The 20,096-nt window shown below is 33.5% G+C and overlaps 2 protein-coding genes across 2 annotated transcripts; one reads left to right on the top strand and one right to left on the bottom strand.

Annotated features, from left to right (window-relative positions):
• Positions 1-3,052: 3,052 nt before the first annotated feature.
• On the top strand, positions 3,053-7,937 carry LOC110686237 (probable aquaporin NIP5-1). Its single transcript, XM_021862856.1, has 4 exons — positions 3,053-3,856; positions 6,191-6,610; positions 7,119-7,180; positions 7,417-7,937. The coding sequence occupies exons 1-4, from the start codon at positions 3,632-3,634 to the stop codon at positions 7,610-7,612; spliced, it is 903 nt and encodes a 300-aa protein (XP_021718548.1). The 5' UTR covers positions 3,053-3,631; the 3' UTR covers positions 7,613-7,937.
• Positions 7,938-9,282: 1,345 nt separating this feature from the next.
• LOC110686236 lies at positions 9,283-15,236 on the bottom strand. The gene is made up of 12 exons (XM_021862855.1): positions 14,523-15,236; positions 14,310-14,385; positions 13,375-13,438; positions 12,823-12,903; positions 12,610-12,726; positions 12,022-12,504; positions 11,418-11,812; positions 11,199-11,298; positions 11,046-11,105; positions 10,879-10,965; positions 9,965-10,093; positions 9,283-9,837 (listed from the first exon to the last, which is right to left on the bottom strand). The coding sequence occupies exons 2-12, from the start codon at positions 14,381-14,383 to the stop codon at positions 9,532-9,534; spliced, it is 1,896 nt and encodes a 631-aa protein (XP_021718547.1). The 5' UTR covers positions 14,384-14,385; positions 14,523-15,236; the 3' UTR covers positions 9,283-9,531.
• Between the last annotated feature and the right edge of the window lie 4,860 nt (positions 15,237-20,096).

The raw sequence follows: 20,096 nt of genomic DNA, 5'->3' as shown, positions 1-20,096 counted from the left end.
TGCCCTTATTTTTCATTACTCTCAAAGACTAAGACTCAAAGTGTGTAGTCCAATCCATTAATTTGGGTCGGATTGACGTGTGATAGGTTCTAAACTGGTAAGTCAGTATATTATGTGCTCTTAAATCTAGTAGATATAATGAAAAACTTTCAATAAATGATTAAATCATGTGCATTTCCCTCATTCCATGGCTAATAATTGCATGAATAGATGCAGGGTTTAATTCTTAATTGCACCATATAATATTTGATTCATTGACCCTTAAAGGAAATCTTTTATTCTTGTTTATTTGATTTGCAAAACTATTCCCCGGCCCGTCTATCGATCTTCATAATAAATAATTAAAAAATATAAACAAAAATAGAAGAAGAAAATTTTAATATCCAAGCATTTGCATGTTCTCGCATGAAGGAAGAGGATGAGCATATAACAAACAATATCGTGTAAGACTCCTATATTAATACAAAGCTAAGTATAAGTAATTAAGTATTGAAAAAGGCAAACACAAAGTAAGAAATAAGTTTTTTTTTAAAAACAGTCCTCTGTTAATGATTTACCTAATAAGATCAGCAAGCTAATTAATTTTAGAGCTTAGTTACGCTACGATATGTCGTCATCATTTTGGTTGCACATACAAGTGTTACAATTTTCCTCAAGATAATAGTTGTAAGGGAAGTAATAACAAAATTATTATATTTCGGAGCCGTTTGGTTTGCACGGGGTAAACGGAATGGAATCAACAAAGAGAATGGAATGAAACTCTTTCCGTGTACTATGTTGTTTGTTTTAAAAAAACAAAGGGAATCACCATCACCACCACACAACCTCTCTTTCCCATTTCTCCAGCCACTCCACCGTCAGCCACCACCTCATCGGGACTCACCACCTGTCATTGCACCTCCCCCACCCCTCGCCGCCCCTTCCCTTCCCAGAAACCCTTTCCCCGCCCACGCAAATCCATCCTAGCGGCTAGATTTGTGAAGCGCGATAAGCCTTTACCCCCTCTTGGTCTGAATCCGATGTTCAAGACTTCATCGCCGGCGATCCTCTTCATGGCCCCGTCGTAATTCTCTCTCTATCATTTTAATTTCTTGGTCTGATTTTGGATCGATTTGCAATGATAGATAGACAGACAGCTAGGGTTTTGATGGTTTTGCGTGGGCGGGGTAGGTTTTCAGGGGAGGGAGAGAGGGAGGTGCGACGGGTTTCGGTGAGGAGAGGGGCATGTGCAACGGGTTCCGGCGAGGAGAGGGGCAGGTGCAGTGAGTTCCGGTACGGTGGCTGGGCGGTGGGGGTAATTGGGTAAGGTAGTGGGTATGGTGGCTTAGGAAAGGGAATGGAAAAGGCTAGGGGGGGTGGGGAATCAATGTGGAATGATTTTGGGTAAACTTAAAAATAAAAATGGGTAAAGGGAATGAAAAATGTGACAAACAAACAACAATAAAGGGAATGAAACATGTTCATTCCCTTTCCCTTTGATTATTAACCCCAACCAAACGGTCCCTTCCTCCATTTCAAATATGATGCTACACTTTAAGTTGTAAATATTTAACTTTGATGATTAATATCTATAAATATGTATGGAAAAATTGATAATTTTAAAGCATAAGTTGACATTAATTCCATTCTCATTTGTATATGAATCAATTCACAATTTCTTCAGAAAAAACAATGATAACAAGGTCAATTTTAGTATATGAGTAGTGTAAACTAGGGGGTAGATTTTTGTTTTTAACGGAAGAAAAGATTTATTGATTTATGGAGAGCCATATAGTAATATCATTGTTTACAACTTTTAATTGCATATATATTATATATTGATGATTAGAGTTATACATCACATAGGTGACCGCTTGTTGGATCAATAATACTCGATCTAAACCTAAAAAATTGTATATCCAAATTTACCAAACCCCAAATGTTAATGTGATTAAATTATCATAACAAACATTAAAATTAAAACTTTGCAAAATGAAATACTGCATGCATTGTGATCAACCCAATGTTCAAGCAAATAACTTATAACCGGAATAAAATAAGGCTATGTAAAAAATAATACAGTAGGAGAGTGAGGAATGGCTCGAGTGGTTAGAGCTCTCCTCCCGGTTTCAAGTGATATTGAGATCGATTCTTCTCACCCGCCCTTGTGGTTCTCTAAACACCAAAAAAAAAAAAAAAAAAAAAAAAAAAAAAAAAAAAAAAAAAAAAAAAAAAGAATCAACCTAAAATTGAAGTGAATTGCTTACGGAATAAATGAGACTTTGCAGAAAGCAATACAGAGGAGTCAACCCAAATTGAAGAGAATTACTTATCAATAGAATAATTAAGACTGCAAAAAGTAAAACAATGGAATCAACCCAAAATCAAAGTGAATAAACTTATCAACGGAATATAACCCCAAAATAAATCATACTTGGATTTCGATCATTTATTTCATCACCATTGATGATACCAAGACTCAAGAGCAATATATTTACTATGGTGCCCTTATTTAGACGGTCTCACTTTGTTCGCGTAATCAGGTAGAATTTACTGTCATATTATTTCACAACCATTATTAATAAAAGTATTTCTTACAACTTTACCCATTAAGGCTCTAATTTATTCACCGTATTTACACTTATATATGAAACGTAAGCTCATATAAGTACTCATGGATAAATAGTTAGTAAGGGTGGTTATCCAATTTCAGATAGGTGTAATTTCACTATGTTCACTGTTCAAGCAATAAGTGAAATCAAGTAAATATATTATTGAACCTTACCTTACATTATGTTGAATATAGATACAAAATAGTAAAAATCGAGTGAATAAAAGTATAAAACACACCATAACCTATCTAACAACCAACGAGCCATCGACACATTACTCATTATAATACAGAATATAATTGTATATAATAATAATACTATAATAGTACTCTTAGTACTAATACAAGGATAACAAGGAAAGGGAAGAAAGAAGAGGATGTTACATTTGACTTTCCAGATTGGAAGTTTGCATTAAATTAAACAAAAATAATAATACAATGAAAGAATCCATCTCACTTTTTTGATTGATTTAAAGACACGAGAGGTTCACCCTTAACATCTAGTCACATCATTTTGCTAACCCCGTTTCATTTCTTATTACAACTTCTCGTCAACTTCTTCCTCCTCTTCATCTCTCCCTCACTCTCTCCGCTCCCTCAATCTTTAATTATTATTTCGATCTACATGCTTGTTTTGTTCGAGTTTTCATATTCATCAATCAAATTATAATCCTCGTTCTTCGACTTTCGCTTTGATTTAAGTCTCCCTGGCTTGTCTATCTTTCAAAATTAATACACCGTAAATCAAATTTAATAAAAACCCTTCAAATTATGTAACTTCAGCTTATATCTTCTATTTGATCCCATAAAAAAAAACCCAAAAAAAATATTTTTCTTTTGATTATCATCTTGACATTATGATCATGTCTATCTAGCTCTAAGTCGCTTTTATCTTATTTTCATTGTTGTTCGCGGTGGCTAGCATTCAAACGAAGCCTTAAACAAAATTTTATAAAAACCTTCAAATTATGTAAATTTAAACCCACAATCCTTTAGTTTTCTCATCACAAAAAAAAAGAAAAAAAAATAAAAAAAGTTACTATGAACCCTCAAGCGGAGCCACCGGCGGAAGTGTCGTTATCGGTGCCTCCGACACCGGAGGGAACACCGGCGCCGCTGATATCGAGTCGGCGAGTTGACTCGCTGTCGTACGAGCGATCTTCGATGCCAAGGTGCAACTGTTTTCCGGATGGCCCGTTGGAATTCGGGTCGGGTCCAGCTTGCTTCACTGACTTTAAAGTTCCCGACGTCACCCTCACCCGAAAGGTATCTTTTATGGGCCCCACTTTAACGGCTTAAGTTTTTTTTTTTATTTTTTGGAAATCATAGTGTAGTAAAAAAAATTTATATACGAGTTAAATTGCTTGCATTATAATTTTGGTTAAAAATAAGTTCCGTTGATTTTAGAGTATAATTTTATTGTATTTCATGAGACGGGTGAGGTTTAGTGATTCACATTTCATAATTATAGTAATTTTTATAGAGTAATAAGTCCAAGGTCGTAAGTTTACGTATGACATAGATTCATCTATGATTTTTTTTTTTCATTCTTGTACTAAATTATTTAAATAGAGTTAAGTAATATTAATTACGCAATTCAGAGGTGGTACAACAATATAAAATTTTGTTTAGCTTTTATGTCGCCTTCAATATTTTTGAAAGAAATGCAAATAGGTGTACGATTCTGAATTTCTGATCAACTCATTGAGTAAGAGTGAAAAAATAATTATATTTCAATATAAAATTGATAAATTTAGACGCTTTTCGTGGTCTAACCTTAAAGATTTAGTATTTTATAACACTTAAAATCAATAGTGTATCAATATTGTGGCCGACGGTTTATTACAACTAATAGCAAACAGTCGTCTCAATTATCACCAAGTAATAAAACTATGACTCATTCACAGCCATACATAGAGTGAATATATAATTGCAAGTAATGAAAAAAGAAATAATTCTATTTTTTAACGGTGAGAAATTTAGTTTTGATGGTGTCATGTTTAGTACTTCATACTAGTTATAAAGGAAAAGGTGGCAAGAACTAATAAAAATTAATAATCTACCTATTATAGTGTTTAATTATGTCCTTAATTACAATTTGATCATCTTTATCACCAGATTCAGAGTTTCAATTAAATTAAGTAATAAATTAAAGTCACCCGATTTTTGCGCTTTGTGTCTAAACCTTGTGCTAGCTAGTAGCTACCACATGAACTCGCATTATTTGTCTATTGTTGTGGAAAAAGGTGTGCACAAATGTAGATGAAAGAGACAGCCAAGTAGCCAAAAAACGATACTTGGTACTGAATTTCATGATATTATCATACGGGCTATTGTTTGTGATATTATTTCGTTATATTTAAGTATACAAGTATATTTGTATGTGAAAAAAAAAATAGATGTAAACATCGATGTCAAACAAACAATCAAGAAAGGAAAATTGTCGTGTATTAAAGTACTTTATAGATATACATTTTTTTTTAAAAAATAAATAAATTAAATGGGTATTCTACATTAAAATACATTCTTATTTTAACTTTCAATAAGTCTAAAATTGGGTCTATAATCACTTATTAACATCATTTCACTCTACTTTTTCCACTATCCTTAATCACGGGATAATTTGTAATACATACATACATACATACATACCAATCGAGAGATCGATTCTCGTGTATTTAGAGGATAGAACACTTGAGGTCATACTTTTGAAATAATTATAAGAGTTGTTATATCATTTAAATTAAGCTAACGTAATGTTGTATTATTCTCTCCTAAGCATTTTCTCTTCGTAATCAGATAACTTATTTAACTAATACTTGGTGTGAGGATTATTTGCTTAGCATTTATATTAGCCCCGCGTGACGTAACGTGGGTACTGTGTAGCGTACATGTATATGCAACTTTATTGGCGGCTTTCTAGGCTTCATAATTCATATAAAAATGTACATAAACGTGAAGTACTTCTGTACTTGTACGGTTACCCATAAAATTAAAATTTGATGAAACGAAAGACTTGAAAAAATTGAAAGAACCAATGTTTGGCACATGCAGCTAATTACTGCTTTGAGGAATTAAGCTGTTCATACTTCCTTTATTATTCGTATCCATTAGGAAATTGTTAACTTCCCTTTATATTCACTGTGAAATCTGTTGTTACATTTGCAATTTAGATGATAATGCATTGGATTACTGTATAAGGGTACGGTAGATCTTCTATATTGTTAAGTTCTCGTTGTCTATCGCGAGTGTTAAGTGTGTTTGTTGTATGAATTATGAAGTCCCAATGTCTTTGTCTTAGTACTAGTGATGCTGGTGTTCTAGGGAGTACAATGTCACCCATGAAAATGTCAATAGCTAAAGCATAAGTGTTCGTTTAAACTAGTTTTTGTAACAACTAGTGCCCCAAAAGCGTTAAAAACTACCAATTACATTCGGGAAACATTGGATTATACAATAAATAAGCCAAGTTAGAGGGTATTTTGCAAGGTCATGAGCTAGTGATTAATTAATCAATACTGTTAGTTTCTTGAACCTCTTGCGTAATAGGCTTATTTCCCCTGAAAAGATTTACTCATATTTGGTCATTTGTGTAATCAGCTTGTTGCAGAGTTTGTGGGAACTTTCATCCTAATCTTCGCGGCAACAGCTGGTCCCATTGTAAACGAGAAGTACAATGGTGCAGAGTCATTGATAGGAAATGCTGCTTGCGCCGGACTAGCAGTCATGATCATAATTCTATCAACAGGCCACATATCAGGAGCTCACTTGAACCCGTCTCTCACCATCGCCTTTGCAGCTCTTCGCCATTTCCCATGGGTCCAGGTTCCAGCCTATATTGCTGCTCAAGTTGCTGCTTCAATCCTGGCTTCTCTCGCTCTCAAGGGTGTCTTTCATCCTTTCATGTCAGGTGGAGTTACAGTTCCTTCAGTGGGTGCTGGACAAGCATTTGCCCTGGAATTCCTGATTACCTTCAACCTCATGTTTGTTGTCACTGCTGTTGCTACTGACACTCGAGCGGTAAGTTATTATCATAAACAGTTATACAAGTATTAATTTGTTTTGCAGATAGAACCAAAAGTAATTGTTACTTTGTTAGAGTTTCATATACTGTTGCATATAGGAATGTAACTATGCAAGGCTTCATTTGCTTTCCCTCACAAAATCTTTGTCTGAACTTATCTTGTTAGCTATACTTATTTAACTTATTGGAGTTTATCGGAACTTATATGAACTTATTTTAGCTGTAGCTTGAACGTTAGTAGCCCAACTGCGAGATTGGAAATTAGTGTAACTTGTACGAAACATATCTCCTCAGGGTGAAAAGAACAAAGCAAAAATTTCATCAATGTGTAACTACATATGTATATATATAAATGATCTGACACCCTGCTATAGTAATAGACTTCTTTCTGAAGCTAAGTAGACCATGATATAGTCAAAATAGATACATCATCTAGGTATATTTTGCCACATGAGTTCTAATGTAAGGAAATCTTCTAATGAATCGTGGTTTACGTTGCAACAGGTTGGGGAACTAGCTGGTATTGCAGTTGGAGCCACAGTTATGCTGAACATTCTTGTAGCAGGGTAAGTCTTTTAGGCATTTTCTTAACAACTATTAATTCTCTTTCACAATTGATTTGATTGGTCAATTGGTGCAAGTAGCGCGCAGGAAAGCTACATGATTTTTGTGCAACTAAGAAACAGATTTTCTAACAGAACAGTTTAAGGACTATGCGAATTATTGAACATAAGCTTTTCTTTGAAACAAGAGTGAAGAGTAAATTACTGAAATTGAGTATAAATTCTGTTTAATGGTGCAGTCCATCAAGTGGTGCATCGATGAATCCTGTGAGGACTCTTGGCCCGGCTGTTGCAGCAGGAAACTATAAAGAAGTGTGGATATACTTGGTAGCCCCGACTCTTGGAGCTCTTGGAGGCGCAGCAATCTACAAGCTAGTGCAGCTTCAGGAGCACGAGGTTGAGCCAGCACGCCCTATCAGAAGCTTCCGTCGCTAGATGAACTGTGAATTATTGTGCACCTCTACGGCCTGGTCTCCTGCCGTGTTAATACTACCCCAAAGGAACATTTGTAAAGAATAAGGCGCTGACTATTTGTGCCATGAAACTTTGAAGCATTATAAATGGACTAAGGATGACAAACACTTGCTATGTCTTACTTGGTGCTTTGGCCTTCTACATTTCTTAAGGCCTTTTATTTTCTCTTATGTGCATGTGTGAAAAATGTGGTGTGGGTTGATTTGTAATTGTATGACAGTGTTTGTAATTGCAATGTGTTGCACATTTATAACATAAAATGGTAATATGAACTTTTATACGTGTATACTATTTATTGTAATTCTCTTTTAAGTTCGGTTAATTGTCTAACAGTTAAGCAACTAACATGGGGGGAAAGGTATAAATTGTTCCTTTTACTATACGGCCCAAAATTTTCAGTCCCACCATAGCATGCAGCTAAGCTGGATTCCAAACATAACAACACCACTCTTCAGTGAATATACATACACACTTTCTACAAGAATCAAAAGTCTTTCACATACTTTTGGAAAATCTCCTTTTGTTTGACTGTCTAAATCTAGAAAAGGATAAAGTAGGGCAAAGGAGAATATATACCATTAGGCGCATAACCAAATTGAGCCACAAATGGAAGACAATATTTTCCACGAGTGATGAGTACAAACTCAGAGAAAGTAGTTTAAAGTAAGTAAATGATGGTAAGTGCTACTTTGTTGTCTGATTGATGACAAATTAAATAAGTGTAACAGTAAATAAGTAATAAGTCCACGATTTGTAAGGTTTAAAGTCAACTAAAGTTTTGTTCTTTTTCATTTGAGGATGATAAATGGGCCCATTTTGCCTTGTTGGTTGGTAGAATATGGTGACCATGATAGGTTGGTTTGGTTTCAAGTTGTTTTCATTGTTCATACATCTGATTTTGGTGTTCATTGTTCTACCATAGTACAAAGTCACTTTAATTTCTAATCAGGTAATGGTTGGTAAAGTGGTCATAGTGTAGAGAACCTTAAGAGGATAATTACATTTAACTCGGCCTTACGGAGATTGTATATGGAGATAATACGATCTTACAGAAATTGTTTATGGACATGTAGAATCCTCACATTGGATCGTTTACTAGGATAATTCACACATGAATCCATGGCCTAAGCATGTTCGGAGTTACTTTGGCCGATCACCCATAGGATGGGAGTGGTAAAACACGCTGAAAGGTCCAGCATGTCATTTCGGCCATGTCGTGTCCAGGCCATGCTTAGGTTGTATATGTCATAGGAGCTAATCAGACTCTCAATTCCATACCTCAACTTTCTTTCACTATTAACACTATCCTGGTCGTGATAAAAGCACCATATCTTAGTTTTTGTCAACAGCTACGAATCTAGCCTTTGGCTAATCAACAAGCTAGTTTTAGCAGATTCAACTAATCAAACCAAAATACTGATATCATTTGTCTGGTTGTTATTTGTTGATCTAGTCAAATCACATGAAAATCAATCACTGATTTCAATCAATCTTGTTTCATGACCTGTTAAATCTAGCCATGCTCAATCTTTGTCTTACTGATAAATAATGACACATGAGATACCAGACAAATCAATCTCATATCTAATGATAAAAACAAATTTCATTATTTCATGTCTTAAAATATAAAATTAATAAAGAACACATTAATTTCATTTCCAAACTAAATAAATAGATAAAATCACAACATTTACAAAAGTGGAGGCTACCACTTTCTGTTCTGTACTTCCTAATACTACCCCCTCTAATAATCTCCTTTTCCTTTTGTACAAAAACCATAATTTACTCAAAGAACAAGATAACAGGATGATTTCTCCTACCAAGAACCAAAAAAATAATTTAGTACTATCGACGAATAAGTAGATTGTCAATTAAACATATCACTTTACCAATTCTCTAGATATTAAGTAGCGGAAGGTGAAATTGTGAGGCATCCATTCGATGATGCTCTTGCGAGATTTTCCAGATTGACACTTCTTAAGACTCTTCTTTAGTGGATCAGGGAGTGATTGTTGGATCATTTCAACGATACCGGCTGAGCATAAACCAGTGTCCTTGGCATATGCCTCGACTACCTTTGGCAGGACGACCTTTTGGTCCTTGCGTACACCAAAGGTGGCACGAATGTACTCATCTTTAGCAGATTCGAGATCTTGCAAAACTCTTTTCGGGGTATATACACGAAGCTGTAAATTACAAAACAAGAAAAAACAGGTAAATCTTTTCAGATATATAACTCATAAATTGGTTACATGGAACATAAAGAATGAGTGCTGCAGTAAATGAAAAAATGGTTTGAGAAAAGTAATGTACCGCAGGATCAGAGTGGCTTCCCGAACAAAGTGAAAAGTGTAGTAGGGGTTCTGGATGCTCGATTGCATAGGCCTGGCGGGCATCTCCTGTTTTGAATTTTGTCCTAGGGGAAAGCAGCATGCGTAGCCACTGGAAAATCACGAAAAATAGAAAAAGAAATTGAATACTCTACTAGAATTGCATAGATAAAATCTAGTCTAAACTACAATCTGATTGTCACAAAGATAGTTCATGCTGAGGCTGACACTGGAACAATAGGGGTGTAAAATACAAGAAACGATAAACTGATAAACACGCTTGAAAAAAATGTATTCGTGGTACAGAATTCCCAACCAATATACTACCCAAAAAACCTTTCCTCTTTCCTGCAACTAGAAAAGAAGAATCCTCTGAAAGATTTTGGCCGGGAAGTCAATGGCAGGGTCGACCTATGATACTTGGACATGCAGACAAGTATCAGTGATTTTCCAACACCACTTTCAGTTTTTAAGTCTAGTTTAATTGTCGTATGATTTGTATAAGTGCTAGTTGTAAGGAAACGAAAAATGCATTCAGGCAGCGCATTCCATTACAGAATCAGAGCCCATTAATAGAGAATCTACTTGCAGAATACAAACAATTGTTGAAGAAATTAAAAAATTAAAATACTGTGCTCAGGTGTGAAAATATTTTAGCTGAAAACTTTGGGAAACTTGTGGCTATAACTTGCTATGGGAACAAATAAGGTCCCTGCATTCAAGTTTTAGTCTAAAAGAAGTTGCCTGCATAACCCTTATTTTCCATAGGAGCAAAGATTTAGAGGATGCAAAACTAATCGCACTCATCATCACTTAGTTCAACTATTTAATGACAGCTCAAAATATGAGATTTCAGCCATCTTTATACACGAACAAAAAGCCAATCTAGGAACGAACCTGCCCTGGACGAGACATCCTACACCCCAGGATAGAGCTCTGAATGGTGTCAGCACTTATAGTATGACCCCCAACATTGTAAGCAGCCTGCATATAGGCAAAATAAATTAATACAGCAAAAAGTTACAGCTTCTCCATCCAAAAGAATTCTATTCACCGTCTTTTACCTTCAAGAGTAAGAAGACTCTCTTCACATTATTCTGTGGAATGCCATACGCTAGAAATGCCTACATGCACAGAGCTCACAATGTCATACAGTGTACAAAGGTCAATGTTAATAAAACTAAATAATCAAGTGTACTGGAAAGTGTGATCATTACATGCATCACCAAAGCATTGTGAACATTAATCCAAAATGCAACTTTCTCCTCATGTTTCAACTGCTTCGGATCTACTTCTTGTAATTGGCAAATGAGTGACCTTAAATAAGAAAGATAAACATAATCAAGTTTGAAAAATATGTGTTGTAAAGTTCAATTCTTTATATATTCCCCTGTTTCCCCATCTTTGCAATGGGTAGCATATCATGGAAGCCTTACCTGAAATTCTGTAACATATGTTCCACTTCTCCCAATTTCTGGCTCTCTCTATACATACATGGGACTTCGACCATAGTGCTATAAGGACCACTAAACTCCTTAAGCCCGTCCACATTGAATGGATTATCCAGATGCGCATCAAAAGATGAATCTTTCCCATAACCTGGACTCCATGCATCACATTGATATTGAGGAGAAAATGCACCCATCGAGGATGACGAGGAATTGGGTGATGAGAGACCATTGTTTGCTGCAGGTGACTCTCCCAACTTGCAAAATATGGCTGCCATACACTTCACCATATCTTCTGAAATTCTGTTAGGAGTCTCTGGAACATGGTCTGAGATACGTGTGCCAAGATGCTCTGCAAGGCTGATGACATTTGAGGCTACAAACTGCGCAAAGAAACATATGATAATGTTATGCACAAATAAGTACTACTCCTATTACGGATCAGGTTTCATTAAATAATTCAATTCATGTAATTCAGAGAACAGCAAAGCAAAATGCCGCAAGTAATAAGTTCACCAACTTCATAGAAATTCAGCTTATATTCTACTGGGAAGTACATTCTGATTGACAGTCATAAGGCAGAAAGAGCTACCTCAGACATGGACAATGGCTGAGAATGACATGCACGCAAAGCTTTAGCTACAGAGTCCGGAGAAGGCCTAGTAGGGTGTGCTGTACGATGTGATAAAGAGGAGTGGCAGCGATGAGCATTAGAGTCGAGTATCTTGCTTTCACCGGTTTCTTTGAATGTGTTAGAAAGCGTCCTAGGAACTGGTTGAAATGTTGATTCTTCAACCTTTGTTGCAGTTTCAGCTGCATCTTCATCTACAAAAAGTCGACGTGGAATAACTGGGGGAGACTTGAGTCTTTGATCCTTGACAGTTGGAGATGTAGTGGATATTTTCTGATTCTTTATAGTCGGAGAAATTGACGACGCTTGGTGATCCTTAGCATTTGGAGATACGGTAGACACCTGCTGATCAAAAGCTTTTCTGTACAGTGACAGAAGGTACTGCTCCAGATACCCAACTTCCAACTCGAGCACTGCAATTTCCTTTATCAAATCTGTTGCAGGCTGAAACCAAGTAATAGGCATAAACAAAGTGAAGAAATATTAGAAAAAACTAACAAACTTAAGTACTTGAAGAGAATTTTCTTAGGATTATTATATAGTACCTACCTTTGGGACTGTAGAAGGTTCATTTTTCTCATAAGAAGACGTTCCAGAACCTAATGCATTTTCCAAAACACGCCGAACAGCAAATTGGTCCTGCAACCTTTTTTCGAGTTGAAGAATCTACAAACAATGCCAAGACAGAAAATCAGTACAGAGGAACAATTGAAGAAAAGGAGCCACAATGCAGAAAGTTTAAGCACAGAGTTCACTTCTAACCTCTTGCTTCAGTGAATGAGTTTCAACTCTTGGAGATTGCTGTTTCTTAGCCTTAATAGAGCCTTTAAGTCGTCCTACGTCCTGTTAACCAATCAAATTAAAGCATCAGAATCAAATTAGAAGTGGTACAACAAGAACCCAACACCCATTGAAGTAAATTAATCCTCTAACCATTTATTGAGTTTATCTGGCAGCTATTTCTGAAGAAAAATAGGGAAATTCACAATTTGCAAGCTCGAAAAAAGAAATCACCACTTTATACAAGCATTGGTAGTATGATACATCAAAAGATAACCATATCCAAAGTTACTTAAAAGAAATAATAACATGAAAAAAGGCATAAAGTGCACATCATTATCATCATAATCCATGAAAATGGAATCTAATAAGATTCATGAAAGTTTATAGTCAAACAAACAGTATATAATAAACCAAACAAAAGCATTATATACCAAGCTTCTTTATTTATTTTTCATAAAGAAATTATGGAAAGGATCAAAAAATCAAACTGGAAAGAAGAGAAACTAAAGAAAGAAAAAAAGGTAAGCTTACCAACTTTAGACGAGGAGACTCTTCAAGGGAATCACCATTCTCAACTCTTCTTTTATCCGGAAAGCTGACAATTAGAAAGCACATTAACTTCAATTTAATTCCAGATGATTAAACTCTTTTAGAATCAACAATTTCACCCATTCATAAACACAATATACAAAATATTCTCTCCTCAATTTCTTGAATTCCTTTTTCAAAGCAAAAAAATAATAAAAAAGCAAAAGATTACTACTTTACAATACCCTTTATAATTTAATGAAACACCCTTTTAAATTATTGTAAAAGAGTTCAAAAATGGTGATAAAATAATTAAGCAAGAATCATCAGAGTAAATATCCACAATTAGTGAGCTCAACCTGCTTTTCCAGCATCTCATTTTCCTAAATTTGGTTCTAAATAAACAAAATCTCATTTTTGGTACTGAATTTTTTTTAGGATTGCTAAAAATGAAAATCTAAGCAATTAAATGGGGACCAAAGGGGGTAGTAGCAGACTAACAGTGGCAAATTAATTAGGGCATATTGTAGATAGTGAAACTAAATGGGGTCATGAAAGACAAGTACTTGAATTTAATGAGTATTCTTCCATTCTCATATTGTCTGTCTTAATTCCTTTCACTAATTTCAGTGTCATTAGTCACTTGTAGCAACACCCACTTCAACAACTCATTACTAACCCACAATAACAACAATGCCAAAGCCTTAGTCCCAATAAGGCGAGGTCGGGTTGGGTCGGGTCGGCTGCATGAACCAAGAATTTATCTCCGAATAGTTGTCCACAAACACAAATATACTTTCCCTCCATTACCTTTTATGAAGTGTCACTAACCCACAAAAAAAAGTTAGACAAATTAAAGACTTCAAACCTAAATATTGCAAACCCATGAACCCAAAATCTAGAATAAATATACTGCAAAATTGAAGATTTTAGCTTACCTTTTTGAACGTTTGTGTCTTGAAATCATTCTGAGTGCCAACATTTGCCCATCTCCAATATCTTCCAAACCCATCTCTGAAAAATAAAATTAAATTAAATTAAAATTAACGAAAAAAACAAAATAGTGCTAATGAAAAAAATGGGATTTTGAGTAATAATAATGGTCAAACAAAACATTGGAAAAATCAGAAATAGTAAACCAAGTTACCAACCTAAGTCTGAAAAATCAGAAATGAGTATGAACCAAACAGTAGAACCTCAACCCAGAAGCAAAAACGGGTCAAAACCCGGGTTCTCAAAAAACCCACCAAAATCAAGCTCTTATAACTCTCAAAAACATTCAATTTGCTGTTTTCATTGAATTTACAGCAAAATCAAACACCATTAGAAGCAAATCATGTGAAAAAAATCAGAGAATGCAGAAAAAGAGAGTGAGGGTGTAATAATGAGTAAATACAGGTGCCACTAAACAAAGATTATCCCTTTTGACCAAGGATTTTATTTCTCTAATATAGTGTCTTTCTCTTCTCCTCTTCTCAAATGAATGGAGAGAGTTTACCAAATCTCTTGTAAACTTTTTGCAAATACTGCCCTTTTTGCATCAAAAGATGGTGAGCAGTTTTTATTTTTTTTATTATTGTTTAAGTACAATAATCTATGTTACTATTACCATTGGTTAAAATGTCAAAGGATCAAAAAGGCATCAGTTTTACTTAATTGGAATTTGGAAAGGAGGAAGGAAAAAAAAAGTGTAGTAGATGACAAATAAGAAAGAAAATTAGCACTTGGCAATGAATTTCTGTTTAGTTAAATACAAATGGGTTTTTATGTACGCAATCCTAGCTATTAAGTGTATGCTATAAGTTTGACAGGTTTTTTATATACAATCGGTTGAATCAAGTGCATGATACATATAGTGACGTAGTATGAGGCTATTTTTTTGCTTCCTCGGTATGTGCTTGTACCTTGTGAATAAATAAGCAAAAAAATAGGGAATTGATTGTACAATATGAGATACAGAGTACAATTGGTTGTAATATAGTGAAAACCCACAAACAGTTCATGGAATAATATGGCACTTTGACTAGTATATTTTTTTTAGTACGTATATAATTGGGTAAATAATTACGGAGTAACATTAATAGCGGTTTTACCATATGCAGGATGTTGGGTCTAGCAAACCTAAAGTTAGAATAATTATGCAATATTATGTTATAGATTAGGTAAGTTAAATAAAATTAAGGAAAAGGATTAATATGACAACAATGCAAATAGCCCACATTCTATTCCTTGTTGGGAAGCAAGTGGGAGTTGGTGACCGTCCCTCACCTCTCTGTCTTTTCCTATTAGCATGGTTTCTTGCATTTGTATTGGCTTTGTAAGATGCTACTATTTCAGGGACTTGGACCCTTATTCTTGCCTATGTCCTGCCACCTCACTTACCTAGCTAACCTAGTACTTTTGTGTTTATGGTCACTAATTGTAAAACAGATTAAAGGGCCAAATTTTTCTTTTTGTGATAGGATTTTAGTTCATAATTTTTGGAATAAAGCTTAATTGTAGAAACTAGTGTAGTAGTTGAAAGAATTCGTTGTCATATAGGTTTATACATGTACGACATTGAGGTCTATATAATTAATCTAAAACATAATTTATTATGTTAACGTAATCAAGTGAATTCATATTCATAATCAAGTGTTATTTAAAACTTATGATTATGATCAAAACTTATTTAATAGTTTTTGCGTATTTTGTGAACATGTAAATATGTAATTATTGGCAATTAGTGATGCAACTTGTTGCTGTGGTTGGAAGTAAAAATTATGGAGTACATTAGATCTCTTTGATATACAATCAAGACACTCAAAACCTTAACTCATGCAAGTAAACAATATTTTGTTAATCGAATAACCCTGAAATCATAATTTACACACAATACATGATAAATGATATAATTCCATGTACATGTAAGAGTGTAAGACACGTTGTAAGACTTGTAACTTATTTTGTTAGTCACAAACACACAACTTATAAATTAAAAGAATTGAAAGAGATGAAAAATACTATAATTGGGTGATTTAATTAACCCAATCATTACAATTTATATACAATTTGTTGAAAACTAAGGGGAAAGTGAATCACCTTTATAAATTTAATAGTAGTAAAAGGACATGCACTAAGAAGATGTAAATATGCTTATTTAATGAATTAATTAGAACTAGTGACTCATCTTTTATATTTGGGTGAAAATATTTCCAAGTATTATTCAATGTGAATTATTTGATGATGAAGAGTCCAACGTGACAGCTTCAATGGGTCATTTTTCTAAACTAAATTAGTACAAAGCAAGCCAACAGTGGCATTAGTTAAGTTAGGATAACACTTCTGTCGTTGACTTTAGTTGCTTTCTTTAACCTGAATTGTCAAAGAGTCAAATCAATTAGGAAATCTATAGTAGTCTTTGTCGCTCAACTTACTTCATCTAATCAGTTGAATTACAGGCCAGTAATTCAGTATTAGTGGAACTACTGTATAATCTCTATATAACTTTAATTAGTATTTGTACGGTTGTACCTAATTACATACTCCCTTGGTTTCTCAAAATTTGTGTTAGTTTGACTTTTTAGTTGTCAACACATACTATTAATCATTAATAACCCTTCATTGTAGTCAACTAATCAGCCCAAGTCAAGCAAGTGCATATACTCTCTCTTTAAGGGTAATGCTATATGTAGCTCTTATTAAATACACTCTTGAAAGTTGTATAAAATTAGAAATTCAAGATTAAAAACACGCGCAAATAAGTGTAATTAGTGTTTATTTTTCTATGATTTCCTAAATTTATACGATTTTCTAGTATAAATTCAATGCTTATATGTAGCCCTAAGGGCTATTTATAGCATTTTTCTTTTTTAAATGCAGTTTGACCGGCACATTTGCCAAGTCGTAACTTTGGCCATTAATATCTTTAATTGTCTATTAGTAAAAAAATTGTAACAAAATTATATTATTAAAATAGACATTGTGATGAATTTAATGATATATTATATAATAACATTTATTTATTTTATAATAGCAAAAAAATTAAGTCAAACATAATATGTAAATAGTACAAAAGTCAAACTAATGCATTTAAAAAAAAACGGAGAGAGTATTAGAAAAGAAAGTGGCTAAGTATTATGTCACGGATTAATGGTTTAAATTGCACTGTTGATCAAATATACTTCGTAGTTTGAATAGAGATAGGAAGTATGTGTATACTTAGTACCTTCATCCGGATTTGGGATTATATCATTGTTTACGAAGTATTTGTTGAAGACCAAGTGAACCTATTTTAAGCTATTACTACTCCATTATTCCATACGTTGGCAACATTAATAATTTAAGGGGTAAAAAAAAGGATCTTCTCTAATTCTAATGAAAATATGTTTTTAACTTTGAGAGTGAGGGATAATCCAAGTGGTTAGAGCTTTCCTCCCGTTTTCAAGAGATCCTGAAATCGATTCTACCCTTGTGGCTCTCTAAACACTAAAAAAAAATTATGTTTTTAACTTCGGTAGATTTAGGTGAATAATGAATAGGATAGGAATCTTTATTAATGTATGAGTTTAAATAATTAAAATTTAGATTTTCAATATTAGCTTCTTTTATTTCGTGTTATTTATTCGTTTTTCACTTTCAGTTTATTTATTCTAAAACATACGGAGTATGTTGTGTTCCTCGTTAGTTATTGCGCATTAAGAAACCAAATTATATAGTTCGTTGCTGACAAATAAAAAAATGGAACTTCATCCAATCCATTTTAGTTAACTTCTAGTTAGACACATACAGCAATTACATCACAATTGTATTTGTACATTCGTCATTCTTGTCCACAATTCTTTTAAGCAAAAATAATTTCAAATAGGCCTACATTTTCCCTATACAGTCTACATAACAAAGTAATCCAAGTAAATCCATCCAAAAATCAACACAACTCAAATTACCCTACTAATTTATGAAAGGTTTACATCTCAAATTTATTAACTTTATTGAATAAGACTCAACATTTAGATTTATAGAAAATAAAATAATAAAAACAGAAAAAAGGCAAAAAAACTCGAGTCCTCCTTATCAATGTGTCACCTAAAAAGGGCTGAAAGAAAAGGAGGTTAAAAGTGACATTGGATGCTAGTAAATGTAATCAAGTTTTGTGGGGTTTTCTTTTGTCTAAATCTCAATTTATATTATTTTTCACCTTTTTTTCTTGATTTATTAATTAAAATAAAATATAAAAAAAATAAGAAAAAGAAGGGAAAAGGCTAAGTAGATTCCGAAATTGTCCTTGAGTTGTAAGTAGAGTAACGTTTGTCATAGAATCCTTAGAAATAAACAAAATGATAAATATGTTAATAAAACAAAAAAAGTGTTATAATAAGGTTCTGTTTGTATTTTGGTTAGTATCCTCTTTTTGTCGTCATGTTTTGCGGGGGATAAATAAAGCTTCTTTTTTGTTTTACATTTTATTTTTATATTAATTTTTTTTTTCTCTTTTTATTAATTTAAGTTTTGTGCACCCACGAATGAAGATTGATTTTGCAATTGGGTGCAGTATCAACCACATGATGTAATAATGCTATATTGGGCTCCAGCAACAGCTCTATAATCCAGATTATTATTGGATAATTATTTTTTGATTGTTTAATTAATACAAGTATGTCTTAATACATTTTTTTAATGAAAGAAAATTACTAAAGTAAAGTTAAATATTGGATATTTGGTAGTTGGGTATCCTTTATAATAAGAGCTGAGCAAAACTATCCGAAAAATCGAAAACTATCTTCGTAATCGTTTCGAAAATTAGGGTACCCGATTCGATAATTATAACGGTTCGGGTATTCGTTTCGATATTTTGTTATCGGGTATGGTTATTGGGTATCAATTTAAAATTACCGGTTACCTGATCCGATCCGATAAGCAATTTTTTGTTTTTTTTTTTCCCTACTTAAATCTATTTTTCCAAAATCTAAACTCTTACTTTACTTCATAATCACTTTATAATATCAATTATTAATAATATTATTAATAATTTGGTCAAGATCATGTAGTATTGTTGTTAATTAGTGTTAAATGATATCATAATAACTACATTATTAAGTTTAATTATCATTATTGGATATCTTATTGGGTATCCGATAACCGATTCGAAAATCCTGGTACCCGAACTTATCAGTTCAATTTATGGATACCACTTTTAGTGATATTGGTTATCGATTATCGGTTATCAAAACCGTTAGTACTAACTGCTCACCCCTACTTTAAATTATGGATGTCTACATCTTTAATTGGGTTACCTTTCAAATGGTACTTATATCATTGATATATTGTACATGACAATGAAACACTAAGATTTAGTTTGATAATAGATCAATGAAAATGAAGTCCCTTGATTAGCTAATAATGGACATTTAATTTTGATACTCCGTAATGAATTCTGTTTGATTAGCTAACTACCGCATCCTCTATTATTTGATTCGAGTCTAATAATACGCATTCTCTATTATTATCGACTAGGTTGTGTTAATTCATCATACTTTGACAAAGATTTGACTGTAATTAAAGAGAAGCATGGACTCATATTAGGCTTTATTATTATTATTTTATTTTATTTTTGACATGAGCTCAATTAACTTATACTTTTATACTCTAATATTATTGCACCAAGTTGAATTTTACAATACTACGGCATCTAATAAGCGCGATGCGCACGTCATAACTAGCCATATTCGGGAAATTCTTTCGGTTTG

Source organism: Chenopodium quinoa, unplaced genomic scaffold (assembly GCF_001683475.1).
Source record: "Chenopodium quinoa cultivar QQ74 unplaced genomic scaffold, ASM168347v1, whole genome shotgun sequence".
Lineage (NCBI taxonomy): Eukaryota > Viridiplantae > Streptophyta > Magnoliopsida > Caryophyllales > Amaranthaceae > Chenopodium > Chenopodium quinoa.
This window is presented reverse-complemented; position numbering and strand designations above follow the sequence as displayed.

Excerpts from the sequence above, each read along its gene's own strand:
- LOC110686237 (XM_021862856.1), top strand. The coding sequence starts at position 3,632 with ATGAACCCTCAAGCGGAGCCACCGGCGGAAGTGTCGTTATCGGTGCCT. Across the intron at positions 3,857-6,190 it reads ACGTCACCCTCACCCGAAAG|CTTGTTGCAGAGTTTGTGGG; the intron begins GTATCTTTTATG and ends TTGTGTAATCAG. Across the intron at positions 6,611-7,118 it reads TTGCTACTGACACTCGAGCG|GTTGGGGAACTAGCTGGTAT; the intron begins GTAAGTTATTAT and ends ACGTTGCAACAG.
- LOC110686236 (XM_021862855.1), bottom strand. The coding sequence starts at position 14,383 with ATGGGTTTGGAAGATATTGGAGATGGGCAAATGTTGGCACTCAGAATG. Across the intron at positions 11,106-11,198 it reads ACAATGCTTTGGTGATGCAT|GCATTTCTAGCGTATGGCAT; the intron begins GTAATGATCACA and ends CTGTGCATGTAG. Across the intron at positions 10,966-11,045 it reads GAGTCTTCTTACTCTTGAAG|GCTGCTTACAATGTTGGGGG; the intron begins GTAAAAGACGGT and ends GCCTATATGCAG.